General features: G+C 44.7%; 1 protein-coding gene across 4 annotated transcripts in view; it reads right to left on the reverse strand.

Annotated features, from left to right (window-relative positions):
* Npas3 (neuronal PAS domain protein 3) overlaps nucleotides 1–22,675 on the reverse strand; it is a 795,952-nt gene that overhangs the window by 42,753 nt on the left and 730,524 nt on the right. For all 4 annotated transcript variants that reach the window (XM_050138903.1, XM_050138901.1, XM_050138902.1 and 1 more), the window contains exon 6: nucleotides 21,066–21,184. In XM_050138903.1, coding sequence (XP_049994860.1) covers nucleotides 21,066–21,184 — 119 coding nt within the window. The remainder of the gene's footprint in view (nucleotides 1–21,065; nucleotides 21,185–22,675) is intronic.

A 22,675-nucleotide genomic window follows, 5' to 3' on the forward strand; every position in this document is an offset into this window, starting at 1 on the left:
CTCCAATCCATCATAATTGCAGTTATTGGCAGAAGTCCCTGGGGTCTCTAAGGCAACTGAGGCTTCACCTTCACAGCTTCATACAATGGCCTGGTCAAGGCCTCCTCTGCAGGGACTATGACCCTGATCTATGGTGCCTGGCCTCAGCTGCTCTTCGTGGTCCCCTCCGTCTTTCATGCCTTCACAGCCAATACCATGCGAATGCTTACGCTGCCAAGTTCTGCTGCCAGCTGAGCTGCGGAAGACCCACTTGGACCATAGCTGTATCTGCTTCCATGTGCTGACCCCCGGGGAAACACTTTGCTATACAGCTGCTTTTTGTGCGGCTTAGCATCCCCACAAGATGCACTGTACAGGATGTGAGAGCATCTCTTTAGGACACCCTCGCGTTAGCTCCAGGGCAGCACAGGAGATCTTCTTTCCGTGATGTTGTCGTTCTCTTTACTACCCCCTGCTTTCTTCCCCACAGCCTGAACGTTTTCCCATTCTGAATTCCTCCGACACACAAACCAGTCCATCGTCTCTCAGTTCAACTTCACTTAGGTTTTCAGGACATAGGCAGAAAGAAGCCAGACCTGTGGCTAAAATACCACATGGACAGCTCCTATCCCGGTGCCGGACAGAGTCCTTATCCCACTCTGAAACCTCATGAACCTGGCTTTCACTTTCTGCATTTCTCTCAGCATTCTTTTTTTTTTTTTTTTTTTTTTTTTTGGTTTTCCGAGACAGGGTTTCCCTGTAGCTTTGGAACCTGTCCTGGAACTAGCTCTTGTAGACCAGGCTGGTCTCGAACTCACAGAGATCCGCCTGCCTCTGCCTCCCGAGTGCTGGGATTAAAGGCGTGCGCCACCACTGCCCGGCTTCTCTCAGCATTCATATCTTCAAAGGTAAGATTAAGTTCTGTTTCCAACAACAAATAACCTTTACAGCCCAACACGCCAAACCCTTCCTTCCACCTTCTTCCAACAGAAGAACTGCGAGGCTTAAAAGCCACACAGTTATCACTATGTGGTTATCACAGCGGCAGCCCTTCCTCAGCACGGGTCCGTCCCCAGTTTCCTTCCTATTGCTGCGATAAAGCACCCTTGACAAATCAACTTGGGGAGAAAGAGCTCAGGCTAGCAGTAGTTCCAGGCTACAGTTCACCACCGTGGGAAAGTCACAGCGGCAGGGGCTAGAGGCATCTGATAGTGAAGAAATCTCAGCTCGATTTCTCTCTTCTTAGTCCAGGGCCCCCGAACCAGGGAATAGTGCCTGCCACTCACTTTCAGACTGGATTTCCCCACAACAGCTGGGGCAGTGAGGACAGTTCCTCACAGACATATGCAGGAGCTAACCTGATCCAGATGGGGGAAAAAAGTCTCAATGAGAAGCCAAGTTTATCCTAGGTTGTGTCAAGTTGACAAAACCAGGTCTATCACATGGCAGAAAGAAATAAGGAGGACAATTCAGGATATGAAAATTGAATTAAATAAAGAGAGCGCTAATAAACAAAATCTAAACTGAAATGAAGCTGGGAATGAAAAATTCAGCAATTCTAGTAAAAGCCAAGCGGAAATCATTGCGAATAAAATGAAGCAGGAAGAAGACAGAAGACCAGGGCTTGAACATGAAGTAGAGGAACTGGGTTATTCAATTAAAAAAGGGGGCAAAATTTTAAAAACCTATGTGAATGGAATAGACAGGAACTTTGAGACACCACAAAAGGGTCAAATCTATAAATTATGAACATAGGAACATAAGAATTCCAGGTCAAAGGTTTTTCAAACAAACATGTCTCTAGACATTACATCCATTTTGATGCAGAGTACTGCAATCTCAACTGTGGACTTCTTGATAGAGGTTTCTCATCCCTGTTTTCTTTTTGGTGCTGGGGCTGAATTCCAGCATAGACAGTTGCATAGAAGGATAAATTCCACACCGAGTTACCCTCATCTTCAGGTCCATGTTCTCTTCATGAATTTTGCATTTTGCTACTAAATTTATCTTTCTAAGGTTTGTTTTGTTTTGTTTTTAACTAAACAACCCAGAACAGGAGCCCTAACAATCGCCTTTCCTTGTGTTATACTGGGAGCAAGCCTGTGACCCTCCTGAGCCTCGGTTTCCCGGGGGTCATCTTTTCATCCCTGTCCTTTAGAGAACCTGAAGAGGTGATGAACTTAGTACCTCCCTAGCACAGCACCGCATGGTATAAAGCACTATCGACAGTCTCACCATGAGGAACATCACTTTTGGAATGTAATTCAGATCACTGAGCTTGTCAGGGGACACCTTGTGCTAACCGAGCCTCCAGCTACACAGCCTGTTCATCTTCCATGCTTTCCTCCCGAATCTGCCCGGGGTCACCTTCTCCATCTTGTCTCTGTTCCCTTGTTTATGCTACCTTTCAGGGCAGGGGGGCTGCCTTCTGTACTCTTTGCCACCGGCAGAAATAACCTGTATTCATTAAGTTCTACCAAACCCCCTTTCCCTTCAATCCCAAAGCTATCCTCTCCCCATTGCGTTCCCACTACCACCCAGTCTCTCTCTCTCCCACCCAGTCAATTCCAGCCGCCTTCTCTCAGGGACCGCTTTCTCCCTGTACCGCTGACTGTTTTCCTCCTTGGGGACACAGAATGCCTCTAATTTCTCTGTCTCGCCAGCTCAAGACCACAAGCGGGAGGCTAAGTGCCGAGAAACTCTGGTTCTACTGCAGGGGACTTCACATCTCTCCAGTTTAGTGCCACTACGTGTCTCCTGCCATGCACCATGCCTATCTTGATCCATCCGGGCAGTCTAAAACTGTTCACCCCTCCCTTGCATTCAGACACCTTTCAAGATGGATTTCTCTTTAAACATTTATATCAATAAGACTTTTCTTGGCAGTTATTCTTTGACTACAATTGAGTACTTTAAGAAGTCAGGCTACCAGAGCTACAGAAAATACCCGGCCATGGATCATGTAGAAGGTATTTCGGGCTCACCTTGGGCACGAAATAATACTGTTATCATGTCTATTTCTCGGTACCTAGTGTCTCCATAGCATCATTTAAAGATGTTGGTAAGTGACTACTCCATCTCAAGAACAAAGAGCACTAGAAATGGATTTCCATCACTAATCAATAAAATATCAAATTCAGAGCTGGATAATATTAACAATAGCTAGGTGATTTCTATCAAGAACTACACAATTTCTAACCAAAGTAGCAATGGGAAGCGACCCTAAGGAGCACAAGGTGAACACCAGGTCTGTGGGATAGTCTGTTTACATCAACAATAACCCAGGGGCACCTCAACGAACCCTTCACCTTGGGCACACACACACTGTACTGTGGCACACAGTCATGGTGGAACCTTCTGCCTGTGGTCATCCTCTTACTTTACTAGCACGCTGTCTACCTTTGCTGTCTTCAGAAATGGACACCGTGAAAGCTTCTATTAATGACCTTCTTTCTCCTTCACACACACACACACACACACACACACACACACACACACACAATAAATGCCCCAAGACCAGAAACATCAGGAAGATGGGATAACTTTCTATTGCTAAACATATATTAACCCTGTGCCTTCTAAAGACACTCAGATCCTATGACTTTATAATTATCATCTAATAAAAACAATATTGGATAGTCATTCCACAGTGACTTAGAGTCCACAGACAGACACAAATAGATGGTTCATTTCAGAAAATTACTAAGCAGTGACATTGTCCCTTTATTTGCCCCAAAGACAAATACCACAGTCACTCAGAGTTCATATTTTACACTAATACCATAGTAACTCCATCACGCTTAAAGCAAGGGAGCCAGGCTAAATGAGTCCCTGAGGTCAAAGACGTACCAAGGGAAACTGGGACTCAAACCTAACCTGTTACTAACAAGACCAGGCCAGCCATCATGCCAATGACAACATTTCTTAATTATCCAACATATACACCAAAGCTACACTCTTCATGGCAATTTTGTATGGTGATAAGTGATTTCAGCTTTTAATGTATAGGTTTTTATTTACAGGTAGTTTGTTCATTTCTTCGGCAGCTCCGCTGGGGTAGAGCAGTCACTATGCACACTGCCACCAGCTACTGAGTTTAGGTTACAATGATATGTGTGAATCAACTTTGGTTCAAATATTTTGCTACTCAATTAATGGTTAATTTTTGTGCAACTCACCAAGTGACCCCGTGGTCATCTTAATTGGTCATAAATATGCCTACTGAAGTGCCTAGTTATTTCAGAAAGACATATGACCATGCTTCTCTTCGTCCATAGGCGGGTTTTATATCTTTGCCCTGACCCCCAGAAGACAACCCAAAGGGTTCTGGAAGTTCATCAGCATTTCGGTTCTCTTAATCATTCTAATTTTCTAGATGACATGTTCACATTTCAACTGGGTCCCTGGAAGTAACAGACTGAACCGAGTTGGAGGTGGCCTGTGTGTCATGGCATTCTCGACAGCCCCGAGGCTCAGCATGAAACAGGTTCTCTATGCATGCGTCTAAAATTAGAGTTTTTCAAAACTCATTATTTTCCCCTACAAAGCCGGATTTAAGGCAGGACCTGATCTGGTGGCCCTTTTCATTGCCAGGCCACTCGCCTGTTTCATGCTGTATCCCTGGGGCAAGACCCAGAAGGTCTAGGAGGGGGAGTGACCTCCATCACGGTTGTCAGTAACAAGTGACTCGGGGTGACGTCTCCCTCAGAGATGCAGCTATTCCCTCTGAGTGGGGCACTCTGCCTGTGTTGTCCAGTGCCTTCCCTATCACCGACGACAGCTTCCCCCTGTAGCTGACTCTATGCGCTCACATCTGAAGGCTTTCCTGTTGTAGCCATGATTTCTTCAGTGAGACACGACATGGCAATCTCCTCAGTGAGAAATGCTCATGTTTCAAAGAGGTCTCCAGGGGCTCATTCTGTCAGCCCTGCCTCCCGACAGTCAGACAACACATCCTCTATAGACCTTTCTGCTGTCTAGTTCTGTGATGCTATAGACGAACAGGGAAAAGAATACGATGGGACTCTCAGAAGTAGCTGTGGTGTTTGTCTTTGGGGCAAAAACGGGACAACACCGCTGCTTACTAACATCCTGAAATGAATCGTCTATTTGTGTCTCTTCTTTTATACATTCAGTGAGATAGGGATGGAGGATACTGATCCCAGAACAGACATGAAATGTTGCTAACTGCATGTCTACACAGCCATGACTTCCCAATGCCACTTCCACCGTCATGAAGCCAGCATTTTGGGCTTGGCCCTCGCCCCGATCTAAGCACACCAGCGTTGGCAGAGAGCTGGGCAAGAACGAACTGAACACTTCTGTGTCTTATCTGCTGGGTGGAGTGTGACTTTAATGCATATTCCCCCCAGTTTTCCTTCTTTTTATGCCCTCCCCCACTGGACTCTCTCTAACTCTCTGTGCTGTCCCCCCCCCTTTCCTTAGCGCTCACTTTTAAAGAGCAGCAGGAAAACCCTCCAGTGTGAGATGGTACCGCTTTTATGACGTACATGGTGCCATGGCTTTCTCTAGTCCAGATGTGTCCTGAGGTGTCCTGGAGCCCTTGTCCTCCAATTCCTCTCATTTCTACACAGGTTCAAAGACCAGCTTCTCTTCATGGATGTCTGAATCGAAGGCTGGTTTACCTCCACCCTGTGGGACCCTCCTTTGTCTGAGAGTCCATTCACCCTGGGCATGAGACACTGAGGTCAGGTCTCTCTCAAGTGCTCACCAGTTTTCCCTATTAAAACACACATCTGAGATTCAGGTTTATTTTGGCCATCAGTCCTAGGGTTCCCAGTCAAGTCCCGGGGTGGTTGGTTCTGTTGCTTTGGGACTGTCATGGCATATCCCGGTGGGACTACATGACAAAATGTCAAAGAGCAAGGAGGTTCCCAAGGTTGTACAATCCTCTCGAAGGCCATGCCATCAAGAATCTATGAGCGGACCACGAGGCCCTGCCTGTTAAAAGTTCAGTTTCTTCCCAACAGCATCAATCCCAAGAGCTAAGCCTTTGGCACACCAGCTTTTGGGTCCCACTTAAGATCCATAAAGCAGCATCTAGGAATGGAAATCTCTTTCTTGATTCATGGACATCTGACGGTGGGAGAGTGGAAGATATGAGGCAACAGTTTTGGGGAGGAACCATAAGTCATTTCTTTCCCCCAAGAAATATTCTCATTGTGTTTGCTGTTGTAGTTGTTGAAGCCAGGTCAAGGAACCTACGGATGTTTCTGGATCTACGCTTTCTTGTTTTGTAGGGTATCGGCTGCATGATCTGATAAAGGCAGCAACTAAATGATCCTTACGCTCTGCATTCTCATAGCCACGAGCGTACTGGCCACCCCTCCTTTTCCTCTCCCTACCCTGATGTCGGGTCTGGAAAGTTCATTACCGGCAGTTACTGCAGAATCAATCTGGACTGGCCAAAACCAGCGATGGAATTCACAGCATAATAAATGTCCCTGCCACACCAATGTAGTCACACACGAAAGGCTTGGGGGGTGCTCTTCTGAACAATCTTTCTACATCATGGAAAATACTTAAAAAAAAATCAATTTCACAGAGCCATCCTAAGCATATATATTTTGAGAAGTACAAGCCAGACAGCAACAGAGCTGATTTTCTGCGAGGCAGATATTATTGCAGAAAAAAAACCAATATTATTGATAAAGAAAAAAATCTTAGTATATTGGAATTTAGAAGGGAAATTATACACATCTTCATGGTTCCCATCAATCTGGTTAAGCTCCATTTTTCTAGCCTCTGTTATATTCTACTTTCTCTGTAAAGGTTTTTGTTTGTTTTTGTAAAAACAAAGTTGTGATGTTTCTCAAAGTACACTAACAAACTTTTTTTATATGAAAAACAGCCCTACCCAAGTTGGCACCTAAAAGCAGGCAAAAATCAGAAGTATAGTCAAAGGATAACACAGATTGTAGGTTCAACATAGTCCCTTTTAGAAACCTGCAAGTGGGTTGAAGAGATGGCTCAGTGGTTAAGAACACCTATTGTTCTTATAGAGGACCTGGGTTCAGTTCCCAGCACCCACATGGTGGCTCACAACCATTGAAATCCATTCTTAGGAGGATCTGATACTATCATCTGACCTCCAAAGGCACTAGGCACGCATGTGATACACATATATACATGCAGGCAAAACACTCTTACACATAAATAATTCTAAAAAAAAAAAAGTAACCAGCTCTGAAGTTGAAAAACTATACTGGTGTTTGGTCTTGTGTAGGAACGCCACTTTACAACAGTCTGACGCACAGGAGAACTCGAGCACGGAACGCCAAAAACAGAGTCAGAAAGACAGATGGTAGGCTGTCCTCCCCAAAACTCAATCTCAAATTATGCATGCGATCGCTAATAAGCAAGCACTAAAAACCATTTTGCTTGACAGAGAAGGGCTGATAAATTGTAAACAGGAAGTTACACTGTGGTCGTGCCAAGGATCCGAAGCTCGCCTGCGAGTCTGGACCCAGCAGAGTCGGCTTCTTACAACCGTATCAAGATTTATGAAGGTGGATGTCTATAAAGAGGGTGAAAATAACCCATAATGCCTGCTTGTTTATTGTCTACCAGCTCTGTGTTGTTGTCGTACATACAGAGAACCCCCCCCCCCCAAACCCTTCTGTGGCCAGTTCATTTTTCCAGCCTCTGAATATGGGAACGGGAAGGAGCCAAGAACGGCTAGGGCTGCGGTTCCTCTGCAATCCTGGCAGCCGACGTCTGCTAGTAGGAGGCTTCTTTGCGGTTTGAGATTATACTCTGTGAGGTTCAGCTAGCTGTGTGAGGAGAGGAGAAGCGTTTGTGAGCAATTGCAAACACGGATTGTCTGGAGAAGAAAAAGATGTTTGAAAGAGAAAAAGAATCAAATCAGTCCGATAAGAGTTGATGTGTAGCAGGAGAACAAAGCCTAAGGAGACACCGCAAGAAGAGGGAGGAACAGGTCTCGTTCAAGAAACTCTTGGAACTCAGTTACTATTTGTTTCGTGGAATGCCTGGTGTGGTAGTAGTGCGTGGCGATACCCCAGCGCTTAAGAAGTGAGGCAGGAGGTTCATGGGTTCAGTTCAAGCCCTAATTACATTGTGAGACCCTTTCTGAAAAAAAAAAAAATCAATGTGATTATATATTCAATTGCAGAAAAGAAAAATGTATCTTCTGGGGAGGAGAGTGAAAGGGCAGAAATTGTTCATACTGAAAAACTGACAGCCATACGTTATGTTTGGTTTTTAAAGATCCAACGACACTGAATATTTGTAGGTGTAAATTCTTAGTTTATTCCACTAGTTGCTTTTCATTGGAGAGCAGTTGAAGTGCTGATGAGCTGTAACTGACACGAAACGCGCAGATTTTACAGGGACAAAGGGACTGGGTGTCAGACAACACTGTAAAGCCTGGGCTTCACCACCTCTAGAGGCATCTCGCCGAGCCAGATCCGCAGTGTGTGCGGAATAAGAGCCTAACTGTTCTGATTCCTTTTGTAACTGTGTAACTTTTTTTTTTTAAATTTGCTTTAGCTTCAACTCTAGGAAGATCATATTCCTCCTTTCAGAATATCTATTTATATGAGCAATTTGAGGTTCAGAAAAATTTCTGTATGCATATTGATAGGATAGCAAAAAAGACCTAATAACATGAGAAATTTCTAAAAGGAATTTCTCAGTGACTTACTTAAATCTATATATTTAGATTTTTGTCTCATCGGCAAAGGAACATCTTCATGGCTTCCTTGTTACAGAATTATATCCCCTTCCCTTAATCCAAGACATTTTGCTAACATGAGCTATACCTAATTTCCATTCTTGTTACTCTGAACACTGCATACGGAACAGCATAAAGCCAAGGCTCTTCTACTCCTGTCCGCATTTGCTGGGTTCTCTGAGACGTCTTCGCTCCCCACTTGCCTCTGCTAAGATGGTTTCAGGACCCACTCGCCAGAGCTCCACAGCTCTTTCTCCACAGTGCATTTGGATCTCTCGTTGCCTTGCCGGCACGGCCCTTCTGGGTCATGTTTCCCTGTCCCACATCTCTTCCTGGTGACCTTGTCTGTGAAGATGGCTAACAGGATGCTCTCTTTGAGACCTAGTCTCTTCCATTAGTCACGTCTTCCTGTTGCCCACCAGCACACCTCTCTGGTGGCACCCAGCACAATTGTCTCATAATCCTTTCTTTGTGCATCTGTCTAAGCCTAGCCTCTGCTCTCTGGACCAAGGACTTGGTTTTATTCATCAGTTGTCTTCCTGACATCCGCACAGTATGTAATACACACAAGAACATAGTACTGAGCACACGACTGAGCAAAATCAATTGCTAACTGCTTTGAAAGTCAGGAGATACCAAAAGAGGAAAACGAGATCATTCTTTGGATACACTGGGTTTCTCTTTTGCCTTCTCTGGTTTTTAGAAACAGGTAAGGCTTATTTTCAAAATATTTTCGGTACGTACAAAGTAAAGCTTTGGGGGCTACATTCTGGAATGAGCTGGGACAATTAAATCTAGTGATTTTGTACCGCTCTGCAGAGAGCTGAAGTAGACAAGCTCTGGGGTCAGCATATGCCTTGTTCAGCTTTCTTTAAGGCACAGGGAGTAATAAAGCTTCCATTTTATCTGCAGTGAAATGATGTCGCTGAAATATCACCTCATTTTTTATGCCAGGGATGATTTCTTCTTACCTCCGTGATGTCAAAAGGGAATTACTCTTATTAGAATGACAGATTACTAATGATGCGGTGTGAAAGAAAGAAGGACTGGCTGAAGTCACTGGAATCCAAACAGCCAACATCCCCTCTCATGCCTGGGCATCACGGCTTGGTACGTTGAGCAGTCTCTCTGCAGTATCACAGCTGCGTGGAAATTATTCTGAGCAGGAAGTAAATCAAGAGCAGGTGCCCATGAATTTTCCTTAGCAGGGCACCATGCTTTAAAAGTTTTTAGAACTGGATGGCATGATTAGGAGGTGTGATCGCTGAATGCAAAAGGGTGAGGAGTCTCTGGGGACTTCCCCGTCTCACAGGCCCACCTCTGCAGAGATCTCAAAAGGCGGGACCACTCCTGTGTGGGGAATGATTAGACAAGTCTCTCCAGACTCACCCATCTGCTAGCTCTCTGGAACAGTGAGAGCGGACTGCTTGGGTCTGAGTTCTGATCCCCCTTTCTCTCATGGAGTACCATCTGTCTATCCAGGTTCTACTTCTGGGCATTGTTTCCAGCATGGCGGGGCGGCAGTAGTCTTTAAATGGCACAAGGATCTGCAAGGGCCATCCCAACCCACAGAAGTTAACATTCTTCTATCCTGTCCAGGTGCTTGGGATACAACCACAGGGGTCTTGGGTAAACTGTATCCTCTTCTAGATCTTTCTCTTGTGTGAGAGAAAGCATGCATTTCCCAGGGGAAGATGGTAGTTGATTAGTAATATAAGTCAAGGATATCAATGTTAGGCTCAGCAGGGTGGTGAATGCTTTAATCCCAAAACTTAGGTGACAGTGCAGGCTGATTTCTGTGAGTTCAAGGCCAGTCTGGTCTATATAGTGAGTTCTAGGACAGCCAGAGCATCATAATGAGACCTTATCTCAAAAAAAAAAAAAACAAAACAAAAATCACTTACTAGTTCAGTGATATCTTAGCATTTATATTTATATTGTTAATTCCACTTATCACTAGATGTTTTTCCATGTCTCAAAACCTGTAGACTCAAGGCAGATTTAAAGTTTCAGGTTATTTCATCTAGAAACTTAAAATGATTTCAGACCGCATTGGTATAGGTTTTCATCAGTCATCGAACTCCTCCAAGTCCAAGGGGGCAGAAGTGATGTTGTGTGAATGTCGTGTGGTATAAATACCAGGGTGAGTGTGTATTACGATAAGCTAGTGAAGACATCTGTCATTGCTCCGAGAATTAGACAAGAGAGGATCCTGCTCAAATCCACACTTTATTTTTGCCCTCAGTTTAGGATGGAGAGTGACTTCTCTGACACAGTCATTTTCATCCACCCCAAAGCCCCCTGAGGACAGGGTCACACACCCACCGAGCCATTCCTAATGGTTAGAAGCCTTCAAAGACCTTTGCCCACCTTGCAGCATTGATCCAGTTAAAGTTATGGAATATTTTTTTGTTCATTAACTATCTTTTTGCTACAAAGTCATACACAAAATTAGATTTCAGCTTCCTTCTTTTCAGACATCAGGACTATGTCTCTGGAAGGCGGGTCCTCTTCCATGCTACCCAGAATGCCCTAAAGGGGTCACACCTCTAATGTATAGAGGAGGCTACCCAAGACACCCCCAACCACTGCTGACTAGTGAGCATCAAAGGGAAGTCCTACCTGTTTAGTTTTTGAAACTGAAGAACTGGGAACCCAGAATAGTTAGGATGCCTACCCACCATTGTGGAGGAAGAAAGGCACTGGGGTGGGAGTGTGTAGAATTTCCTAACTTGCCCCATTAGATATGCCTCCATTAAGCCACTCCGTGTTCATGACTTCTACAAGGACTCAAGAGTTTGAAGGACATGTAGTGAGGGGCTGCTGAGGACTGTTAATGTATTCAGAACCACCAAGTAACAATCAAGTATCTCTTGATGCTGCTTCCAGAGCTCTAGCCGTAAGAATTGGGTACAAGTGGGGTTTAAGTTAAATACATGTTAATTTTTAAAAACCAAATATGATAGTATGAAAAATACCTGCCACGGAGTGCCAGCCATTAGCATAGCCATCTACGAGGCAAAAGAAAAACGTCGACTTAAACGCATTGGGGTCTGGAAAGTTAAAAAGTCCTATCTTCAAGGGAAACATATTTCAACTCTAAGTCCCTTCTAAAGAACTGATGTCTACCTTGAATATGGTTCCAGAGGGATGAGAGGGGTCACAGCAATGATTCCTCTGTTTCAATAAGAGTCTTATAACTCAAAGCACTGTGTAGTGAAGTTATCCTTTTAGAATGATGCTGGAGTCGTGCAGGGCATTTTCAAAGATGGGAAAGGTGTGATTGGTACCATGTTCCCCAGGGAGGCAGAATATGTAAAGATCTGGCAGCCAGAATTCTAGCTCCTTTCTTCTACTTGGAACGAGCAAACAGAATCTCCCTGGAGGTGCAGCAGGGTTTGGGTCCCAGTGGTGGTTGCCCACCCTTGAGAGTCCAATTTATGATATGCAGAGGGTCTAATCAAACGTGGAACCCTGCTCACTGCAGATGCTAGAAGTCTCATTTATTCCAGAGATCAACAGCATCAAATTAACCCCGCCTCTACTACATTTCTTACATTAAAGGGCTGTATTAGTCTTGCCGTGACGCTAAATCAATTCCCAAGAAAACCATTTGGTATGTGCTTCTTTTGTTAAAGGGACAGATGACGTATTTCAGTCATTTTTTTGTCCCTTATAATCAAATCGATATTCAGGACACTAAAGCAAAGAGAAATTTCCCAGAAATAAATGCATTTTCTATATTCTGGAGAAATCATTTATAATTCTGGAGCTCATACAACTTCCAGGAGATAATCTGAAGAGGTACGGGCGAGTTACTGTCTTATCATTACGGTGTGCATGCAGAGGTGTAGACGTTAAGGTTTTGGGTAGTCTAGACCCTGTCAAGCTCTCAGTGAGGTCTGTGGATGGGAACCATCACCTATGGACTGGAGCCATGTACTTCCCGGGGCCAGCAGTCGCGGCAGGCACTTTCCTGTCATGCTTTTGTTTTATTCCACGGCAGCCTCACAAAGAAGGTTCTATTGCCATTTTCTCTCCAAGTTGCTGAACCATCTACTTAAGGTCAGAGTCGCGAATGCAGGACAATGTCCTTGGTTACCTGATGTCACAGCCCTGGGCATGATCACTCTGCACTGGGGACAATTTGAGGCACTAATTGTCAAATGGAGTAATCTATCTTCAAGCCCTTAAAATTTGCAGAGTTAAGGGAAAAAAAACTCTATTATTCAGGCCATTGGATCATGAGAGTCTATTAGGGAGGCAGGTGTTGTGGGGCAGTGCTGTGTGTTTAAGGCTCTTAGTATACTGAAGTGTTGGCCTGAAAGAAATGATGGCTTGTCCAAGGGTTTACATTAGTTCCCATGTCCATTTAAGAACTCATTTCTATACAAGGGACAATTGTATAAACACATCCGGGAGATTGAGAGTATAGTTGATGAGACCAACCATAGGTTTTGAAGATTATTAGAGGCATCTTTTATAGAAAGGGTGTTTTTTTTTTTTTAATTTTAAATCAGGGATGGTTTTCAAAGTGACTATCACTTTTGTTATTTGTGTTAACAAATGCTAGAAACCAACCAGAGAAGTCACAACATTAGCCAAAGAGGGGCTCCAGTTACATCCCCTGCTTCCTTTTTCACATGATCTAAAAGGAAGGACATGTAGGTTAGTGGCGTGTTTGGGTTGCAGTCATACTTAGACACACCACAGAATGGCTAGTGGTTGGGTCATATCTCTGGCTGGTAAAATAGCTTGGCTTATGAATGCTGGCAGAAACGGCATGTGCCGAGCAGGGACTACTGTCATGCCTTGGTAATGACAGGCTTTTAGATCAGAAACAATGTCACTATATTTAAGATGACACCGGAAACCATGTTGCAATGGACAACTGTGCAGAGGTGAGCAGAGACTAACATGATTTAAAACTCTTCAGTTTTATTGGCTGGTTCTTTTCTCTCTTTGCATTTTTTTCACCAGGGTAACCTCTGCCTCCAGAAACTTTTTCTTCTTCAATTTATTCTGGTGTCGGGGTTGATTGAAAGGCAATAAATACACAGTCTTAGGAAGTCTGAATAGATGGACAGAATTTTTGGTCTCTGTGAAAATGCATCTGTTGATTTGACAAGGTAGTCCCATTCTGCACAGCTTGGATGCTCTATTCACGGTTCAAGGCAACATGAACTGAAGCAAAAGATTGAGAGCAGAAGTATCAATATGTCTAGACGTCTTCTCTGAACCCAGACTGAGAGAAATTTCCTGATGGTGTCTAGTATTGTCCTTAATTATCAGAAGAAAAAGCAACTTTCTTTTTTCTATCCCTAACCCCCCCCCCCCTTTTTTGAGACAGGCTTTCTCTATATAACAGCCTTGGCTATATTGGAACTCACTTTGTAGGCCTCGAACTCCTAGAGATCCACCTGCCTCTGCCCCCCAAGTGTTTGTTTTAAAGGCACGCACTACCACCACCCGACTGAAAGAACAACTTTCAACTGATGAATGCGCCCTGAAACTTACAGAGAAAAACTGCAGCCATACTGCGCCCTCCACTCAGTGCTGGGCGCACCTCCATGCTCTCTGAATGCAGTTTTCTTTTCCTTTTTATAACTTATTTTATTTTAAGAAAAAAACTATCTTTTTTTCCATTTTACATACCAATCCAAGTTCCCACTCTCTCTCCTCCTCCCATTCCCTCTACCTACTTTCTCACCCCACCCCCATTTGCTCCACAGAGAAGGGAAGGTCCAAGTCCCTCCCTACTATATCTAGGCTGAGCAAGGTAACCTTCCAAAGAGAATGGGCTCCCCCAAAGCCAGTGCAAGCAGTATGGATAAATCCTGGTGCCATTGCCAGTGAACCCTCCGTCTGCCCCAACCATACAACTGTCACCAACATTCAGGGGGACTACTTTGGTCCTATGTTGGTTTATTCCCTGTCTGTCTGGAGTTGGTGAGCTCCCCATTAGCTCAGGCAGACTGTTTCAGTGGGTGACCCCCATCAAGACCTTGACCTCTGACATGCAGTCGGAGGAAAGAAAAAAAGAAGTTGTATGTGAGGTGCCATGGTGGTGAAGGGTTTCCTAGGTAGCCAAGAAGCATTTTAGGAAAAGAACCATAGCGTCATGACTCTCCAGATCCATCCCAGGCACGGTCATCGGTCTGGGGTAGCTAGAACACCCGTGGAAAGGGTCCCAGGAAGAGTGGTTTGACAGGGTAGGAGAGGAAGCACCCTGGGACTAAGAGCAGCAGCCGACAACACAGCAGCAGAGAAGCAAATGGTCTCTGAGTTCGTGAGAAGACATCTGGGCAGAATGTCGGAGAAGCAGGGAGGAACCGGGTCTCCTGGGAGCTAATCAGGCCGGGGAAAGGAAATGGAAGCAGTTTCCAAGTTCAGCAGTGTCCGGACATGAGTGGGGGTGTCAAATGGAAAAGGCAGGCTTCTTAGTACTAGGGACCCTACTGAAGAGTCAACCCAAGAGCCACAATTCCAAATGACAGATACAGATTGTTTTCTGCCAGGATGCAAGCAGCCTGGAACTCATCTGTAGAAACAGCCCACCAAGACTCAGTTTGTACAAAAAGAACCTTCAACTTTTAAAACGAGTTGTGATTTTGATACTGAGAATTCTCTTGACGCCCACCTAAGGAAACAGGAAAGAGGGACCAGGTACCACTGAGAATAATTCTTTTTACGTTGATTTTGACACTTATTCACTGACGTCATCAGGCTTGTCTGCGAGCAGCTTTACCCACTGAGCCATCTTCCTACCCCTTAGTAATTTAAGTAGAATATCTCTAAAAACTATTTTGCAGGGAGCTTCTTAGGAGATGGTCCTTGTCCACGTGAGGACATTAGGATGGGAAGCAAGGCTCTGTATCCTGCAGTCTAAGAGCTGTTGCTTTTCCTGCAGGACTTCGGTGTTTTCTAAGACTAGGCAGGTAAAGGATGGGAGAGCAAAGGGTAAGTGTGACGTCAATAAAGCATCTTCTGGAAGACGTACTAGCGTTCTTTCTAGTACGCTCTGAACGTGGCTTCATATTAAATGGGATGTTGTCACCTGAGATGAATGGATACACCCCGAGAATTCAAGAACCTACAGATGCAAAGCGAATTTTCCACGAGCAAGGCTCTCTAGGCTGCCCCAAATCTTTAAAGAGTTCTACAACATCCAAATGAAAGAAACCACTGTGAGAACTATATGAGTTTATTTACACCATGGGCTGGATACTACTGGGGACTTCCAGAAATGAACAGGAGAAATCTGTACTTTAAAAGACACTTAGGTGTGTGCTCAGAGAGTAAGGTTTTTTTTTAGTTTCATTTCACACCTCGATTTATCACTTTTGTCTCTAGACACTTGGGACTAGAAGTTTTCAGAATGGAAGTCACCAGCAATCCCAATAAAACAATGAATTTCCCAGTTGTTTACGCGCTGTGTGTGTGTCTGTCTGTCTGTCTATCTATCTATCTCTACATCTTAAGGAGGCTGGATGGTCTTCAATCTTTTAGTTTAACACTTTGTTACCCAAGTCATCCCAGATGAGGGTTGTTGGATTTTAAAAATCCCCTCAGTTTCCCCAGCGTGTCTCAGTGATTTCTGAGTACATGCCATGGCAGGAATTCAGCCACCTGCAGATTTCACCCCTGTGAAAAACTCAGACACTATTAACATTGCTCAAAACAGGACAGGGGCCCACTCTCTGTCTGTTTTCCCAGGCTGCTCTGCTCTACTGTTAAGAGTTTAGGGCATTAAAATGTACGGAATAAACGTTCCAGAAATGACAGAGGCGCTGGTGGGCATGCCAGAGCAGATTAGAGAGCTGGAAGCCCACACCAAAGGAAGCTATCCTCCAAAGACAGGAGCTAAGGAGGCGACCCAATTAGTGTTCCTTCCCATAATTTCCCTGATTACATATCTCCTTCTGCCCCGTGTGCTCTACCTAGTAAGTTCCTGCAGACAGAGACCTAATCAAGAAGGCAGATTTTGATGCAAGGCAATTTAAATGAGAGCTGTGTCATGCTAAGATATGTGGCCAACAATGAGACCTAAACAACAGGGAGGCCCCTGAGGCATAAAAAGTGGCTGGACCAGATAACACAGCTACTGTGGATTTCAAAGCAGAGGACGGTGGAAACAAAACTTCATTAGAGCAATTCCCCGAGGTCTAGGGTGTGGCAAGCGAAGCCCCCACAATTGATGTTACATTCCATTCCCGAATCAGGATCGAACGGGCACTTCTTGGCTAGAAATTTTGGTTATGAGGTCCAGGCTACGAGGCCCAGTAAGGGTCCAGGCCCTTATCTGAAATGCTTGGGGCCAAAAGTGTTTTAGATTTCAGAATTTTTCAAACTTTAAAATATCTGCATACATGACAAGGTATTTGGGGGATGGGACCAAAGTTTAAACACAAAATTCATCTATTTTCATATATACCTTATGCATAAAGCCTTAAAGGTAGTTTTGTGGATTGCTTTTTGTACCATCTCTGCTTTGACTATGGTCTGGCAGATGGAGTCAGGTGTGGAATTTTCCACGGTGGCATTGTGCCACTGCTCAAACGCTTCAGACTTTGGAGTTCCGGCTTAGGGATGTGTATGTATGTGATCCTGTGTATGTGTATGTATATGTGTATGTATATGCATATAATCCTGCATGTGATCAGGATGAGAATCTGGAAAGTAAGACAGGTCTCGGTTGCTACTGGAAGGCAGGCGCTGGACTAACCACACCCTGGTGCCTTAGAGCAGTAAGCTACGGGAGGAGGGTCTTAGGCAGGAAGTTCTCCTTTTACAAATATAAGTCACCCTGTACTGAGCTCCATCATATCAAACCGAGCCCTTCGTCGGACTTCATTCTTTAAGAGTGAGGCAGAAGGGCTGAAGGGGCAAGTTCTGAGGCTTTAATCACCTGGCTTTCCTTCTGATCCCCAGCAGCTGTTCGAGAGCCGCAGGAACACGGGGAGGGAGACCACTCATGAAAGCCCGCGTGTCGCCACCCGCACACCGGGCATAACAACGTGAAGACCGCACACAGGAGCTTTGAAAATGATGCTCTTTTGTGGACTAATAAGTATAAAGGGTTAGGTATAGTCCTGTGCATGCAGTTAGCATTCAGTAAATGCTGCTTTTGTTACTGCGAATGCTGTCCTGACTACGGCAAGAGACGAAGTCCCAGAGAAAGTTAGAAAGGTCCATAGTCCAAGGTCACAGGGCAAAATGAAGAAATAGAATGATCTAGAGAGACCTTTGTGGTCCTTTATGGGAACAGCAACATGTACGTGCTGGTAATAAATTAGACGGAATATTGGAAGTACAGAGAAATTATCATAGCTGTTCCTTTTTATTTCTGTTTATTGTGTGGTGGTGGGTGATTACCCAGCTTTATGGGAATGTTTTATAAGCTGCGAGATTTACTTACTGAGGATGAAATGACACACAGGGATGCCGCTCAGCTGTGTCTTGTCACAGGCTCACTGGGTCTTCCCCTAACTTTCAGGCAAGGTTAATTAATGAGGAACGTTTGTTTCAGAGAAGGGGAAAGGCTAGGCCTGCTGGGTGATTCATCTTCCTGGGGGATGGGGGATGAAAGGGTTGTGGGTAGCAGTTCTGAGGAGGGGCACCACAGCACTGGGTAGAGAAGTTTCTTGAGACAGACTTCCTGACAGGAGTGCCCCAGCGATATGGGTACGCTAACATTTCACGAATTGCCAGGTTCTCGAACCGCTCTTAAATGCTTGCCATCTCTTTCTTGTTCAAGGCTGGTGCTTTTGAGATCTCCTCTCCCTTTTTGTAGCAAGGGATCTTTCATCCCAAGTTTATGTTGTTTCAGTCCCCTGCCCCCCTTTACATACATGCTAGTCCCTTCTCATCCATGACTCACAAGCGACATGCCACCTGCTTGGGGGAGCCTTCGGTGACCCATCCTATCTAAAGTGGTCTCTGGCCCTCACATGTCCTCACTTTGCTCTGCATAGTGTAGCCTGGTGAGTGAAGGCATGGGGTACAGGGTCAGACACCCCAAGTTCCAAGCTCGCTTTTTTCAGCATGTGACTTTGGAAAGGCTAATTTACTTTTCCACCTTTAGTTTCTTTGTGTCTAGAAAATGTGAACGGTCCACACCCTTTCTTCTAGGCTGGTTGTGAGAGCTAGTCACCCCCAGCCTAGTGCAGGGCTCCGAGATGATGTCTGCTGTTCCTCGAGCTCGCGTTACCCTCAAAATCACTCCTTTATTATTGCTGTCGTCCTTGCCCTGCAAGTACTATGAAAGCAAGGACTTTGTATTCTTTGATGCTGGGATTTTAGACTCTCAAACAAGTCCCATACTGGAAGCTCAAACATCTTTGCTGCACAGATGATGCTCACAAGCCTAATTCCGGGTCAGGCAGCAAGAGCAGCTTTAGCAAGGCACCAGAGTGGCCAATCACAACCCAACAAGACAATGGTCTCTTACCTAGATGCACGATTTATCCTTATTATTATTGTAGCCATATACCCCACTCAGTTTTGCAGATGATCAAGTATCCAAGCAGCTTTGTAAGCTATAGTTTGTAGTATGATATCATTTTTTTTTATTTTCAGAAAGTTAAATTACCCAGTGCCACTGAGTTACACTAACTTTTGCTCTCCACTTGTGATACACCCCCTGCCAGCCAGAAGAGTAAGAGCTAAAAAGGAACTCCCAGGACTTCCACATCTGGACCGCAAAGAATGACCCTTTCTGTACTCAAATAAAATCCCACATCTGTGGTCCACTTAGGGAATCCAAATGCACTAGTGCTCACACTCAATAAGGAGTGAATACACACTGTTCACTAAGACAGGAGAGCACCAAACGCCCTGAAGACTAGGTTGGGCTTCCTTCCCCGCAATACCCTGGCGTACAACTGTCTTCGGGGAAGCTACTGCCGGAACTGACCAGTTGCCCCCTCTTTGCTTCCCACCCTGCTAAAGGTCAGGGTTGCTTCTCCGAACCTTTCAGACTGTGGGGCAGCTCAGCTAAAGGTCGACCTTGGGAGGATTTTCCACCTCCTTTCTTTTTCTTAAAACCTTTTTTTCCCCTTAAAGAATTAATGTCAACGAAAGTGTGTGCCTCTGACTTTACAGCGCCGCTGGCGTTTTGATGACTTCCATAAAGGTTTTAAGCCCTGTCAGTAATGGCTGTTAGCAGCACCAACAATGCTACTGTCACCCTAAAGGACGGAGCTAGCTGAAGCTCCCCGCTCTCAGCCCGGAGCACGCCGTGCTGGCGGCACACTGAAGTTAGATTTTGTTTGTGTTTGCCTTCCTATGTACAGTAAACTGTTTAAAGAGATTGGTTAGTGTGTCGTAAAAATTGTAAGATTCAGGTTTCCAAGCGCATTTCATAAATTTCCCAGGTCTTAATTTTATGTTGCTATAGTAACTAGAATGTTGGGATTTCTTGCGATTAGAAGGCTTTTATAGCCTTAACCTTAAAATGATGATAATGTAGATTATGACTCCAGATTTGATCTCTTCTCGTGAGGAATATATATACCTTGTAGTTTTGAATATGAACATTTTGTGGATGTTAAAGCATGACTGGTGTTCAAGAATTGTAATTTCAAAAGGAAGGATTTTAAAGATTCAACCTCATAATGTGTGCGCGCGTGTGTGCCTGCATGTGCGTACGTGTGGTGACCAGAGGCTGTTGTCCAGTGCCTTCCTCAACGGCTTTTCACCATAGTTTTTGAGATGGTCTCTCACTGAACCTGGAGCTTGACAAAGTCTACCTGTGCTAGCTGGAGCTGGCCAGCAAGTGCCGGGAATCCTCTGGTCTCCGCCTCCTCGGTGCCACTCTGTCTGGCTTTTCATGTGGGTGCTGAGGGTCCAAACTTAGGGTTCTCGTGCTTGTTGTACAGCAAGCACTTTACCATCTCCTGAGACCCCCAACTTGTTTTTGTTTGTTTTATTACTGACATGTATGAATCTAGGTGATAACGTTACTGCCCGGGATAGTTAGTCATTTCAGAGAAAGGGGATATTGTCAGGGGACCAGGAGACAAGGGGGAGACTCATAGCAGCCGCTCTGGAAGACTTACCCGCAGAATGGAGAGGAATCTGGTTCACCGTTTCCACCAGTGTGGATCTCTAGCAGCTGCCGAAGCACTCGGCGTATTAGTAACTAGTGGCTTTAAGAAAAAACGCGAGCTTGTGGCATCTGGCGCCCCAGCAATGTCTACAGTGATGAGGAGGAGGTATGAAGCTGCCTCTATTGAGACAGAAAAACAGCTAGGCAGCTTATGCTGTGTCGGACTCAAGGTCGCGTGTGTTGGTTATGTGGACCCGAAGCGGCTGGAAAACTCAGTGTAAATCACCTCAGACTGGCTGTGTCCCCTCCGGAAGCCCAGCTTACCTTATATCCCGACGACTTGATGTGGACGCCGCGTTTGGTCAGAGTAGACTTCATTCGGATGAAAAAGGACCGCTCGAGGGTGTTGTCAGTGGTTAGCAGACTGGGGCTGGCTGTCTCCACTGAGGAACAGAAAAAAAAAAAAAAAAACACAGACACGCATGGGATTGAAGTCTCTACAGAGCCCCTCACAGCTTCTGCTCAGGTGCAACCCTCGAGTTCACTAAAAATACATGACTGATGGGTGCTGAGAGGGTGGCAATCAATTTACCTCGTCTAGAAAATGTTTACTTTGCAGAAAACAAGAAAGAAAAATTAAGGTGCCGGCAGAAACTCCTCTCCAGTTTCTAGTAAGAGCTTTCAGATCTTTTAATTTGCTGCAGCTTCCTAAGTGGGGTCTAATAGTGAGTAACTCTAATAGTAAGTAACTCTGGCTTCCTTAGAGGGCTGGCTGGTGGGCGTAGACAGCCGTCCTCTGAAAGGGAAGGGCCCAAGTGTTGATGGGATAAAACAAGGGATGGGCAGAGATGCTGTGGGGACAGGTACCGAGGTCCTGCTCTTTGTAGAGCAGAGGGTCCTATCTCTACACCCTTCTCACTTGGCTCTGGTCATTGTGAACAGGAAACATGCCGTATTCTTAACTGGCCCCGATGAAGGTGTGAGCACGGGACATAAGGCGGAGAGAAAGAAAAACCGCCCAAATATCCACTCCCCATTCCTATCACAATGGCTTGTCGCCCCAGCTGTTAGGCAAACATCAGACTCTGGTTTTCTATTTCTCTGATTTTATTTTATTTTAAATTGTGTGTGTCTGTATGGGGCTATGTGCATGAGTGCAGGTGCCTACTGAGGCCAGAAGAGGGCGCTAGATTTCCTGGGGCTGGTGATCCAGGCAGTTGGTTTTGAGTTGCCAGCTGTGGATGCTGAGTAGTGAACCTGGGTCCTCTATAAGAGCAATACTTGTTCTTAACTGCTGGGGTATCTATCTGTTCCCTCTACTTCTTCACTTTTAATAGAAGACGTTACCTCCCTTAATCAAAGTAGTCGTTCTTTTCTAGTACATGCTTTTAGATTGAGGAGAATGTTTTTGCCTACGTAACTCAAGTGGTGGTTGGCTGTCGGTGGACCTAAGACCTTGATGCAAGCACACCAGAGGGCAATGTAGGTCAATTTTCTTAAAAAAAAAAAGTCTTGAAAAGATTTTATAAATTGAAGTCTTTGCCTGCAAATAAATTAAATCTGGGGATTTTATACTAATAGTCTAATTTTAGTCTTCTTAGATATTAATTTTTTTCTTATTTGAAAGTTAAAAAATTAAGCCCATCAACAAATTGGATTTCTTTTGACTAGCTTTAATCTAACACTAATTTTTCTTTTTTTCTGGAATGGAGGTTGAGAAAAAATACATGAAATAAAGATCTATAAGAGGACGGGACTGTGGCGCCCTTGAATCCTGGGAAGCAGAGGCAGGCAGGTCTCAGTGAACTCAAGGCAAACCTGATCACATATTGAGTTCCAGCCTAGCCAAAGCTATATAGTGAGACCCTGTCTCAAGAGGCAAAAAAAAAAAAAAAAAAAAAAAAACAAAAAAAGAAGAAAAGAAAAGAAAAAGA

The sequence above is a fragment of the Alexandromys fortis genome, unplaced genomic scaffold (genome assembly GCF_014885135.2).
Source record: "Alexandromys fortis isolate MF-2015 unplaced genomic scaffold, M_Fortis_MF-2015_v1.1 scaffold_35, whole genome shotgun sequence".
NCBI classification, from domain to species: domain Eukaryota; kingdom Metazoa; phylum Chordata; class Mammalia; order Rodentia; family Cricetidae; genus Alexandromys; species Alexandromys fortis.